The sequence below is a fragment of the Leguminivora glycinivorella genome, chromosome 14 (assembly GCF_023078275.1).
Source record: "Leguminivora glycinivorella isolate SPB_JAAS2020 chromosome 14, LegGlyc_1.1, whole genome shotgun sequence".
Classification (NCBI taxonomy): Eukaryota; Metazoa; Arthropoda; class Insecta; order Lepidoptera; family Tortricidae; genus Leguminivora; species Leguminivora glycinivorella.
In genome coordinates, this window is record NC_062984.1 from 19,300,823 (window position 1) to 19,313,203 (window position 12,381).

Sequence of the window (12,381 nt, forward strand, 5' to 3'; positions counted from 1 at the left end):
ATTTCGCATAGTTGAAGAAATAAATTCAGAACCTCGGTCTGTTGCTATCTCGCGCGGGATGCCGTAATGTAAAATAAAACCTTCAACGAATGCTCGCGCGACCGTTTCGGTCTCTTTATTGGGTAATGGGTAAGCCCATACGTACTTAGTGAGCTCGCACTGTATCGTCAATATGTAACTATACCCGTTGTTATCTTTAGTTAAAGGGCCAACTAGATCTAGATACACTTTTTCACATGCCGATGTGGCTGTGGTAGTAATAGACATCGGTTCTTTTATGTGTTTATGGAATTTTTGCTTTTGGCATTTATCGCATTTTTTTACAAAAGCTTTTATGTCATTTTCCATGCTTGGCCAGTAGTAGTGACGTTTTATATTATTCGTCATCCTACGCATACCCGCGTGTCCGCTAGTGGGTAAGATATGAAAATCATTCATGATGACTCGCCTGTCATCTTTATTCTTTACTTCTTTTGCACCCTTTATAATACATAGTCGTGGCCCGGACCACTTACTTATATTTTTTATATGTTGAGCTAGCTCTTTGATAATCTTTTCATTGTCTTTGTTTTTAATAACGCATATTTCGTTAATGTTTATAATATTGCAGAAAGCTTCCAATTCCCTCATGAAGAAAGCTCGTTTCATACATGATAGGGATACTGGTGCAACGCTAATAAGTGACAATGAGGGTGTATATACAAACGTATTGTTTCTGCTATAAATACAATCATTCATTTTCGCACACTTGCGATACTCTTCTGAATTAAAACTTAATTGTGTTGAATTGTTAGGTTTTTTTAGAATTTCGGCCACGTTTGGGTGATCAATCCAACCGTTTTGGAAATCCGTAGTGCCGGCATTTTTTTGCCTTTCTTTCTCTTCCATTCGCTTCTTTTGCCCACGTGTTGTTACGAACATAACTCTTTCACTCATGTCTTTCAGCTGTTCACTAGTTATCTCAACCCTTGATAATGCGTCTGCAGCCACATTATCTTTACCTTTCAAATACTCTACCACAAAATCGTACTCCTGTAAATACAATTTGAACTTGGTTAGGCGGCTGGAGGGATCCTTCATGTTAAATAAATAGACTAACGGCCTATGATCCGTAATTACTCTGAAACGTCGTCCAAATAAATAAGGTCTGAAATATTTTATTCCCCACAAAATAGCTAAAAGCTCTTTCTCAATGGTGGGATAATTTTTCTCCGCTTTGTTCAGGGGTCTACTGGCGTAAGCAACAGGTAAACCATCTCCGTTTGATAAAACGCAGCCTATCGCTATCCCTGACGCATCGGTGTGTATTCTAAACTCGTTATCTTCTGAAAAGTTAGGATATTGTAGCAATGGTGGGTTACTCATTGCTGTTTTTAGGGTATTAAATGCATCTGAACATTCATTAGTCCATACAAAGTCTACGTTTTTTTTAAATAAATTATTTATTGGCTGAGCTATTTCGGCAAACTTCGGAATAAATTTTCTGTAATAGTTCGCAAACGCTACGAACCTTCTAGCTTCATCTTCATTTTTTGGAGTTGGATAATTTTTAATCGCTAAAATTTTGCTTGGATCTGGTTTGATTCCATCTGACGTAACTAAATGGCCTAAATATAAAATTTCCTTTTTTAGAAACGTACATTTTAGTGGGTTAAGTTTAAAGTTGACTTTCCTCAGCCTCGAAAATACGTCTATTAAATTTTTGCTATGCTCCTGAAGATTTCGTCCCATGACGATAATATCGTCAAGGTAAACGATACATTGTAAGTAATTCAAACCCGTCATTGCAACTGTCATCGCTCTGCTAAACGCACTAGCACTCGTTTTTAGACCCATTGGGAGGCGCTTCATTTGGTAGTGCTTATCAGCCAAAAATGCCGTGTATTGCCTACTCTTAGGGTCGAGTTTTACTTGATAGTATCCTTGATTAAGGTCCAAGGTGCTGAAATAAATTGCACCAGACAGTGAATCCAATATCTCGGTAATATTCGGTAATGGAAATTTGTCATTCTCTATACGCTCGTTAACTTTTCTGTAGTCAATTACGACCCTCCATTTCTTTTCCCCGCTGGAATCTGCTTTTTTAGGTACTATTAACAAAGGACTAGCCCATTCCGAATAGGACTCTTCGATTATGTCATCTCGTAACATTTGATCGATTTGTTTTTTAATTTCCGCTTTTTGAGAGTGAGGCAATCTGTATGGCTTACTGTAAACTGGAGATTCATTAGGCTTTAAATGGATTTTTTGTTCGTAAAGGTTCATGGTATTCAGCTTATCACCTGGTAGGTGAAAAATATCGGCAAACTTAGCGCAAATACTTGAGATGCTGGCGTTTTCTTCCGAATTTAAATAATTCAATTTTAACAAAGAAAGCAACAGTTTCACTCTTTCGGCGTTATTTGGACATTCATCAAAATTAAGAACGTCAAATTCGTCCAGTCGCCTAATTTCGGGAGTAACACACTTAATCCTCACAACCTGCTCTCGCGTGTTCAATAGTTTAACAGTCAAATTACCATCCGTACTTCTAGACAAAGAATTTGCTATGAAAATACCCTCGCATACTTCGCTGGCATAAACAACAAAATCTCCCGCGACATTAATGGGAACTTTTACAAAAATTTCACTTCGCGAAGGTAACTCAATGAATGATTGTTCGTTACTGCTATGTGTAGAGTAAACGCGTACCGGTATAAAGGATGTGCGGTTACCGTTTTTCAATTTCAAAACGTCCGTTTCAAAATCTATATTGCCTCTATATTTTTTTAAGAAATCCTGACCCAGGATCCCGTCCGCGTCAACCGGTAAATTTTCAAAAACATGAAATTTGTGACTAAATGATTCATTTGTCTCATAAAATAAATCGAGATAGCTGTAACCAACAGATGTAATTACACCGCCTAGCCCATTTACGTTTGTTGTGTGTGGGTGAATCATCGGAGCTGTTGGTCTTATCGAACCATGTTTGACTGCACTCAATGACGCTCCGTTGTCCAATAGCCATGTCAACGACTTTCCATTTACGTGAAGCTGAACTGAATTCACGTTACCGAAGGCCATAATATAAGGTAAGGTGTTAGTTACGAAAAAACTGAAGATCAGACGATCTGGCTGGTGACTCGTTCGTGTCATTGCACTCACGAGCCGTGTTTACGTACTGCTTATTATGGGGCTTACGGGGTCCGAAACCGTTACCATTATGCCCGTAGCTCTTACGATATCCATGGCCGCGTAAACCACCCCTGAAAGCGCCACCGCCTCTGCCTCTGGGCAAGTAGGAAGCGCGTCCTTCGGTTTTCCTGTACTCGTACTGCGGGTGTCTCGCTGCACCTACCCTACTGTTGAAATATACATTTCCACGACCCGAAGCTATTTGGGCTCTTGCACCCCTACCGCGCACTGCGAACACCTGCTCTGAGGGTGTTGGTGTCATCGCAATCTCTTCATCCTTAGCACCCTGTATTGCGTCTTTAAGAGACGTGTAATTGCGAGCCGATATTACCGTACTTAACCGGTCATTTCGCAAACCACTGGTAAACCTGTGAATAGCCTGCCTTTCATTAAGGGGTTTTAGAACACTGTAAGCACTCGAATCACCATTGGCTTGTGAAATTGTCAGCTTGACAAAAATATCCTCTAAATCTCTACCGAACTGCTCTATACTCTTTCCCGCCTGCCTAGCCGTCTGCAACTGTTTCTGCAAAGCGGTATCCGACCTCCGAGTTAGCAGATGAAGTTTCATATCTGCAATTAAACTCGCTACTGTGGTATAGGTACCTGTTAACCGCAGTTTTGCATTGTAAGACAAACGTGTTTTCAAAACGAAATTTATCAACACCGGGATGTCAGCTTCGACTATCATTGTCCCATACAACTCTATGGCGTCGATTAATTGCAAAGAAACCTTTTCAGTATCATCCATGACGGGCAAAAGAGAGACTGCCGTCTTCAAGTCGAAATTCGATTTGGAACCCATGTTTGAATTAATTAATTGTTGCGATTCCCCGAACAGTTGCAATATTTTAGCATATGCTCTTTCGACTTCCGCAATATACTGTTGTACCTTATTGTCGAGGGGCACTTCCCCCTTTTCTACCTTTGAAATATAAATCTCTAAATAGGCATTATACTCGTTATAAACCGACTTTGCTTCCGAAAATTTTTCCTGCCCTAACTTCTCGCTTCTTCTAACTGGCCCAAGCTTAAGCAAATATTCCTTAAAATAATTAATGCGCTTATAAAATTCTAAAACATCTGGCATAACTATAACGAGCCTTAAGCTAATATAACGCCACACGATAAGGTCTACAGTCCATAGGAAAATAATTCACTACACTTACATGATTTTCCGGCAGGCCGATGAAAGTCTTTGTCACTTCACTACACTTACATGATTTTTCCGGTAGTCCGATGAAAGTCTTTGTCACTTAGTTCGTGGTAGGACACTCACACTGCTTTGCCGATCCGCAGCGCTCCAGGAATCCCCACGACAGCCGCTGCCCGCCACCTTAGACGGACGCACGCCTGCGCATCACCATAGCAGCCGCCTGGCGCTCGATCTTCTGCGTCAGACACTTGTGGATCCTTTTCCAGACGAGATAGACGAAGATAACGGTGATCATCACTCCCATAGCCATCGTTATGTATGATTGCCCATCCGCGTGGCTGATGTCCTGACTCGTCCTGGCGCTATTGCCCTGACCGGCCTAAGCTATGATGACCTCTTCCTTCTCCACTCTAGACACAGTTTTCCCCATCTTGAAAATAGCAAACCGACGAAATGCTGCAGAGAAGCCTTAGTGGTCGTAGTTCCTCAACACGCTGACACGCTTTGGCAAGGTCGCCATGTATTGGTCGAAGCTATTGGTGCATGTTCTATTCGGTAGGGATGTAGTAGAGTTTAATAAATGAAACACATGTTGACTCTCCAAGGCATCAATATGTAATGTCGATTAGAATACAGATAGAATAAGCTGATCATTATGAGTAATACAGTTTCCATATATAAAGCATCTAGCCTACTTAATCTAATTAGGTATGCTTACACATCACAAGGATGCAGCACGCTGGCTCGAATTCAGATCTGGACATTCTGAAAGAGTTTTTTTTTTTTAATTCCGCAAACCTTTACGATGTCTTTGACCTACACAATGAGCGACGTACAGGAATCACAGGGTCGTCTCGCGAGGCGCCTCTCCGATTAGATAGCTCGCGAACATCGTCAGGACACCCTCGCAGCAGTGCGGCTCCTCGTCCGGTTATTGACGTCTTACCTCGTTCAACTATGGGTGGCCAAGCCACGTTAGGACGTAGCATCTTTAGAATTTATCTGTTCTCACTTCGGCGACGGAGGAGTCATTGGTCAAAATAGAGTGTAAATTCACGGGAACTGGAAAGAGAAGAGTGGATACCATAGTGTACGGGATGTCAGCTGATAGCGGCGCCCGGCGTCACATTGGAGGGCAGTACCAGCCTGGTCAGCAACAGAGTCTGCAACGATACCGTAGCAGACGGAGCCCGGATATGGTCGTGGCACCATTGTAGGGGAAGACAGTGCTCGCGGTGAGCGTGACATCTTAGGCGCGACGGGCGTTATCAGCGTGGCGGCTAGCAGTACCAAGGGACCACATCAGCAATCTTACCAGCTTGTCACTGCAGCAGACGATGTTACGTTCGGCGGTGAGATTGAGACGGCCGTCGTCAGCTCGAAAGGCGTCTTCGATGCCCCTGTCGCGTCACGCAGTATCGTGCTCGGTGGCCCTCTCGAGGTCGCCGCCGTCAGCGCGGGAGGCACCGGCGCCAGCATGACAGTCAGCTACATCGGTGAACAGCATCAACAGAGTTCGCGGCGTCGTCACGGCAGACGCGGCAGGAAAATTAGCGACGCCTTCGCGGCAGCCGCAGTATTGTGCTCGGTGGCGCGATGAAGGTCGCCGCGTCTGCAATCTTACCTCGTGCGATCGAGGCGACATCAAGGCGCCAGCATCAGCGTGTCGGCCGACGACACCGGTGGAAAACTTCAAGTAGCTTGCGGCGATGTCACGGCAGACGCAGCAGAAGGATTGCGACGCCTGTGCAGCGGTTAACAGTATTACGCTCCGCATCACCACTGAGGCTTGTCACGGCAGACGAACGCTCTGCATCACCATCGAGGCGCCAGCATAAGCGTGGCGGCCAGCGATACTGGTGGACAGCTTCAGCAGGGTCGCGGCGTTTTCACGGCAGGTGAGCGCGCTGCATCACCATCGAGGCGCCAGCATAAGCGTGGCGGCCAGCGATACTGGTGGACAGCTTCAGCAGGATCGCGGCGTTGTCACGGCAGATGAGCTCGCTGCATCACCATCGAGGCGCCAGCATAAGCGTGGCGGCCAGCGATACTGGTGGACAGCTACAGCAGGATCGCGGCGTTGTCAGGGCTGACGCACGCTCTGCATTACCATCGAGGCGCCAGCATAACCGTGGCGGCCAGCGATACTGGTGGACAGTCAGCAGGATCGCGGCGTTGTCACGGCAGACGAACGCTCTGCATCACCATCGAGGCGCCAGCATAAGCGTGGCGGCCAGCGATATTGGTGGACAGCTTCAGCAGGCTCGCGGCGTTGTCAAGGCAGACGCACGCTCTGCATCACCATCGAGGCGCCAGCATAAGCGTGGCGGCCAGCGATACTGGTGGACAGCTTCAGCAGGATCGCGGCGTTGTCATGGCAGACGAACGCTCTGCATCACCATCGAGGCGCCAGCATAAGCGTGGCGGCCAGCGATATTGGTGGACAGCTTCAGCAGGCTTTCGGCGTTGTCAAGGCAGACGCACGCTCTGCATCACCATCGAGGCGCCAGCATAAGCGTGGCGGCCAGCGATACTGGTGGACAGCTTCAGCAGGATCGCGGCGTTGTCACGGCAGACGAACGCTCTGCATCACCATCGAGGCGCCAGCATAAGCGTGGCGGCCAGCGATACTGGTGGACAGCTTCAGCAGGATCGCGGCGTTGTCACGGCAGACGAACGCTCTGCATCACCATCGAGGCGCCAGCATAAGCGTGGCGGCCAGCGATATTGGTGGACAGCTTCAGCAGGCTCGCGGCGTTGTAGGCGGGGGCAGAAGGTGGCCGCGCTGGTAGCCTGCATATTGACGACAGATCACTAACGGCGCGGCGCTCGCGTCGGGGCAGCAGCAGACATACTTACAGCGTCGCACGCGACGCCTATGTGGCGGCCACAACGTTGTTCGGCGGCACCGCAGAGATGGCCATCGTTAACGAGGAGGCAACTTCTACGCAACTTCGGCGGCGCCGACGCGGCGGACAACACTGCCGCGGTCAGTGGCGCTATCGCAGCGCTACAGTAAGTTCCGGCGCCGACACGTGGTTTGGGGCCTCCGCACCGAATCGGAAACCGAACATGTTCTTTCTAAAATAATATGAATCTGCTCACCCATTCGTCGGAGAAATTCAAACCTCCTTGGAGCGCGGTATTCCTCCACCGCGCCCGCCGCCGCCGCCGCCGCAGCCCGCAGGTCGCGCAGCCCGCGGTCGCGAAGCACGTGGTCCCCGGAGCACGTGGTCCCCGGCGGAGCAACTTACCTACGTTACCGCTTATATTCTCGCGCGAAACTTTTAATACGCGGATAACACTTCCTACTTTAGTCTCGGAAATGCGAATAGTTTAAAAAGAAAACTGATTAACGGTAACGATTTTTGCAGCATGGAACTTTCTTACAAAAAAGTGGGTAGAATCATAAAGCACCGCTCGTTCATTTCTATCGTGAGAACCCCGAAAGACGAATAATGATCGCTAGCGAGGCATAATATATCTCATTATTCAAGAAGAACGAGCGTAAATTAAAAGGGAAGAAAGAATTCCGAAACGTTATAAGCCACTTTTTAAATAAAAACACGAATAACTCTGGTTTGACCAGGAGTAAGGAAATAGAAACTAAAAGATTAATTTCGAGACACCATGCTGTAAAAATGTTCGAACGGAATACGCGACAACCGGTCACTTCGGCGTTCGACGAAACAATGAGGGTGGCTGGTGGCGGGCCGGGGCGCGTAGGAGCCTTATGTTGCAGGTGGGGAAAACGGGACTACCAACATCGCGGCGGTGTGACGCCGGAGCGACTTACAACGAACGATGGCGCCATCTATCGGTCCGATGCGACGTCTACGACGTACTCTCTATATAAGACCTCGGATATACAAACGGCACAAATAATAAAAAATTCGTTCATTTCGTTCGTGCCAGCTTTGGTAAATCGAACTGTATTTAGTACGTGCATACAATTTTGACGAAATCTAAAAACGAGTATAAAATTGCAAAATTCCTCAGCAACGAAACCATTTTAGGTCTGCTTGAATGTTCCACTATTTTCTATGTATTCATGTATGATACTTTTGCAGGATGGAGAAACGTTTAACGATAGCGACGACGAAGAGCCTTGCGTTGAGGAGGGAGAGATGACGAGAGACGTGATGTGCGTGCAGAACAACGCGGACGTCGTCCGTGAGGCGCTGTAAGTACTATTAGATTATCTTACGATTGCACCCTATTGCCACCTATTGTTTTTTGCCTTCACCTGGCATTTTCTGAGTGAATATATTAAAATTCCAGCTCAAACTAGTCACCTTCAGCGCCGGGCTAGGTGTAGTAGGGTGTTAGGTGATCGGTAGCGAAGATAAAGTCGTCCAGAAAATAGATAGCTTCCCATCCGTTGACGGGTAGTGACTCGCTACAGCCGTCATTAGTCATCGCAACGCGAACACATCTCTTATACTATTTTTCGGGAGTTATCGGCCACCACATCTTAGAAATTGTTGGATGTAAATGTTGCGTACCTAATAAAGATCTGAAAACTCTACAGCAACCAGATCTTCAGGGTAAAGCTTTTAGTAAGAGTAAGAGTTTTCAGATGTGCTCCGCTCCGCCGTCCAGCATCGCACCGCGCGTGCACGGTGCGGTGCCGCCGCGGCTGCCGCGTTGAGGCCTGGATGCCGTGGTCTTCATGCCCCAATACTTGTGGTAAGTTGTAAAATTACTCCTTCGTACCAAGGTTACTTGAAAACATTCACGGCAAACATGCAGATGTTATGAAGGAGCATTCCATGGGCTGTCTCGTATAAACGTATTTATGTGATACCAAGTCATTTATAATTAATAAATATAAATAAATCATTTATTTAAGACCAACGTGGATCATAGTGTTAGTAACACAAATAATCTTAGTCTAGTGTTAGTTTATACAGAAACTTAATAGCTAGGTTATCTATTCCTGCATGCGTGCAACAAGCAGCAGGCATTCAAATATAGGCAGTCAAACCTATTCGCTAACATATTCAGAATACTGTTGGAGCTAGCCCGGACTCTTCGCACAAGCGATGTCGCTCGCTTGCGCATGGTGGTGTAGAAGCAGTCTACCCGCGCCTCCGCGAACATCCCCGATGCACTGCACAATCTGGGCAGCCCCATCAGTACTCTGAAAGTGTTGTTGTATTGAACACGCAGAGCACTGTACCGTTTATGAGTATAATCATCAGCCCACAGGTTGCTTGTGTAGAAGGTTGTACAATAAGCCCTAAACAGGCTTTTGTGCAATGAGCGAACCTGCGAGCTATCATATTGACTCTGACGGACAACGCTCTGCGTTCGCGTTCAATATTAACGTCGTCCTTAAGGTCAGAGGTTACCATGTGTCCCAGGTACTTAAATTGTTCTACGATTCGTAGCGGACAGGTATTCAGTCTGACGCATGGAAACTTGGGTGTAGGTTTACCTTTGACCCTAAAAATAACGCATTCGCTTTTGTTAATATTATACACCAACCCATGGCTAGAATCGTATTTCTCACATATAGAAATGAGCCTAGCCAGTCCACACGTCGAGGCACTCAGCAACACCATATATGTAACTCCGTATAGACGGATAGTCTAAGAAAAAAACGTACCTCAAGTCCCTAGAGAAAAAGGCCATTTTAACACATATCAAGCTAAGAATATGGGCCAAATTGTCAAAACTGAGGTCCAAAAGTTTTAAGCTTGTGTCGAGAGACGGCAGTCTATGCAGTGTGATTACACATTTTACTTTGACAGTAACTCTCTATAATACTCGATCCTCTTTGTATAATACTAAATGCGTTACGCCATTATTTCACATCATTTTTCCCTACGAGTATGACTTTTTTAAATAATGACACTTTCTAGATAATTTACCGACTTTCACAGATCCCGGCAAGCAGATCCGCGTGCGCGTAGTCCACGGCGGGCCGAGCTGCGGGCCCGCGCAGGAGTCGCGCGCGTGTCCCGTGGCGCGCTCGTGTCGCGCGCGCGACGCCTCCTGGGTCGCCGGCGAGTGGAGCACGTGCCGCCTCCCGCCTGGCGAGAGAGCTGGCATCGGGCATAGAGTCAGAAGTGAGTAAAAAATGTGTTTGTTTGCCCGCTCGTGTCGCGCACGTGACGCCTCCTGAGTCGCCGGCAAGTAAAGCACGTGTCGCCTCCCGCCTGGGGAAAGAGCTGGCATCGGGCATAGAGTCAGAAGTGAGTAACGGGGTTTAAACCTCCTGAATAACCCCGCCTTACGTCCCTGGACTACCTACTTATATAATAATTGTCAAAAGTTTTTGAATCTCCGATTACTCTGGATAAGAGACCTAGCAACAGTCAAGTTACCATTTCCCTATTTGGTTAAATAAATGAATATTATTTCCCCAGGCATTTGGTGCGGCTCCGCTTCTCACCGCGTGAACGCGGGCGCGTGCGCCGGTCAGCTGGTGCCGCAGAGCGTCGCGGCTTGTCGCGTGCCGTACGACACCGTCGTCGCCACTGTCACCTGCGACCACGTCTGCGCCGAGCCACTGAAGTAAGTTTACTAAGAATGGCTGTAAGGTAATGAATTTGCTTTCTCAAATACTTCCACTTACATGCTTTCCATGCACACCTCTGAATTGCTTGCAGTAGCTGTGGCTACATAGCGGAGTATGGAAATGTTTGACTAATTTTATGTCGAAGCAATTTAGAGCGCCTTTTATGAAAATCCAAATCACGTGAGTAGCTGTTTATGTTGCAGTTTAGCTCCTGTTTTGTTTTCCAAGCAGATCGTTAGAATCCGTTAACCTACCATGATTGTCAAAGCTCATATTATTGCCCTGATTTATCTTCAGGAGCTCCCATGTTTGAAATGTGAAGATAAGATACCTCTCTATATTCAGTAAATTATTTCAGATATTTGGACGCGTCTGACCCAGACATTCCCACTTGCACCTGCAAGAATGTGTCTCTGGAACTCCTGCCTACGGACTCTGACTGCATTCTTCCACCAGGGTAAGTCATCTTACTTTCTCTTAAAATTTGTAAACGATAACGTTGATAGTAAAACTCCACATCCAAAATGTTCTCTTTATTGGCAAAATAATGTAGACATTAAATAAATGTCATATACAAAGAAAAAGTGACCAAGGCCTCCATCATCAGGCCTCAGGATCGATTCCAGCTCGGAACACTTGGAGGCCTTGGTCACTTTTTCTTTGTATATGACATTTATTTAATGTTTATAGTATAATAGTAGTGTCACTACTTAAAAATACAAATTAAAATATTTTCAAATGAGAATAATTTAATTTGTTCTAAGATTTGCACGGCAGCGCCATCTCTCTTCGCTAGCTCGTAATCACATGTGTTGATTCAGTTAGGAGGTCGAACTAGTTTCGGTTCTACCTCAGAGATGGCGGGGGGCGCCAAGCCTTCGGAAATTGTGTCATATACTTGGAAATTTCGACCCTTGCTTTCGTGATCCGATGGCCGAGTGGTTTTACAGGCATCCGTCCGGTTAACGGAGTACGCTGGTTCGATTCCAGCTCGGAACACTTGGAGGCCTTGGTCACTTTTTCTTTGTATATGACATTTATTTAATGTTTATAGTATAATAGTAGTGTTACTACTTAAAAATACAAATTAAAATATTTTCAAATGAGAATAATTTAATTTGTTCTAAAATAATGTAGACTTGGATACTTATTAAACGCCGTTTTAAAATCTAAATCTGCTTTGAATTCCCGAGTTCGAATACTGTCTTTTCTCAACGTTTTACTCCGTCAATGTTTGAACAATATTTATAGATAGAACTGAATGCGATTTCAGCACTGAATGTGGAGAAGGGAGAGCCCTAAGAGCTGCGCGCTGCATGTTCGGCGGACGAGACGTGCCCATGGACGTTTGCAAGAAGTTCCACCCTCTTACTGGTAATATAGACCTTGATAGATCTTCATTATTTACATTGAAACTATACTAAACCGGTTATAGGTCCTCTCAGTGCTTAACTTTGCTACTCGTTAACTAATTATAATTGCTTAAAATTGGGTTAATGGCTTAATGGATTAAATTGTGGCGTAG

General features: G+C 45.9%; 1 protein-coding gene across 1 annotated transcript in view; it reads left to right on the top strand.

Annotated features, from left to right (window-relative positions):
- The window catches only part of LOC125233632 (thrombospondin type-1 domain-containing protein 7A-like), a 240,530-nt gene that overhangs the window by 207,231 nt on the left and 20,918 nt on the right, over nt 1–12,381 (top strand). Inside the window, 6 exon segments of the mRNA XM_048139699.1 lie at nt 8,401–8,513; nt 8,910–9,019; nt 10,219–10,404; nt 10,705–10,852; nt 11,215–11,313; nt 12,130–12,230. Of these exon segments, the coding sequence (XP_047995656.1) occupies nt 8,401–8,513; nt 8,910–9,019; nt 10,219–10,404; nt 10,705–10,852; nt 11,215–11,313; nt 12,130–12,230 (757 nt within the window).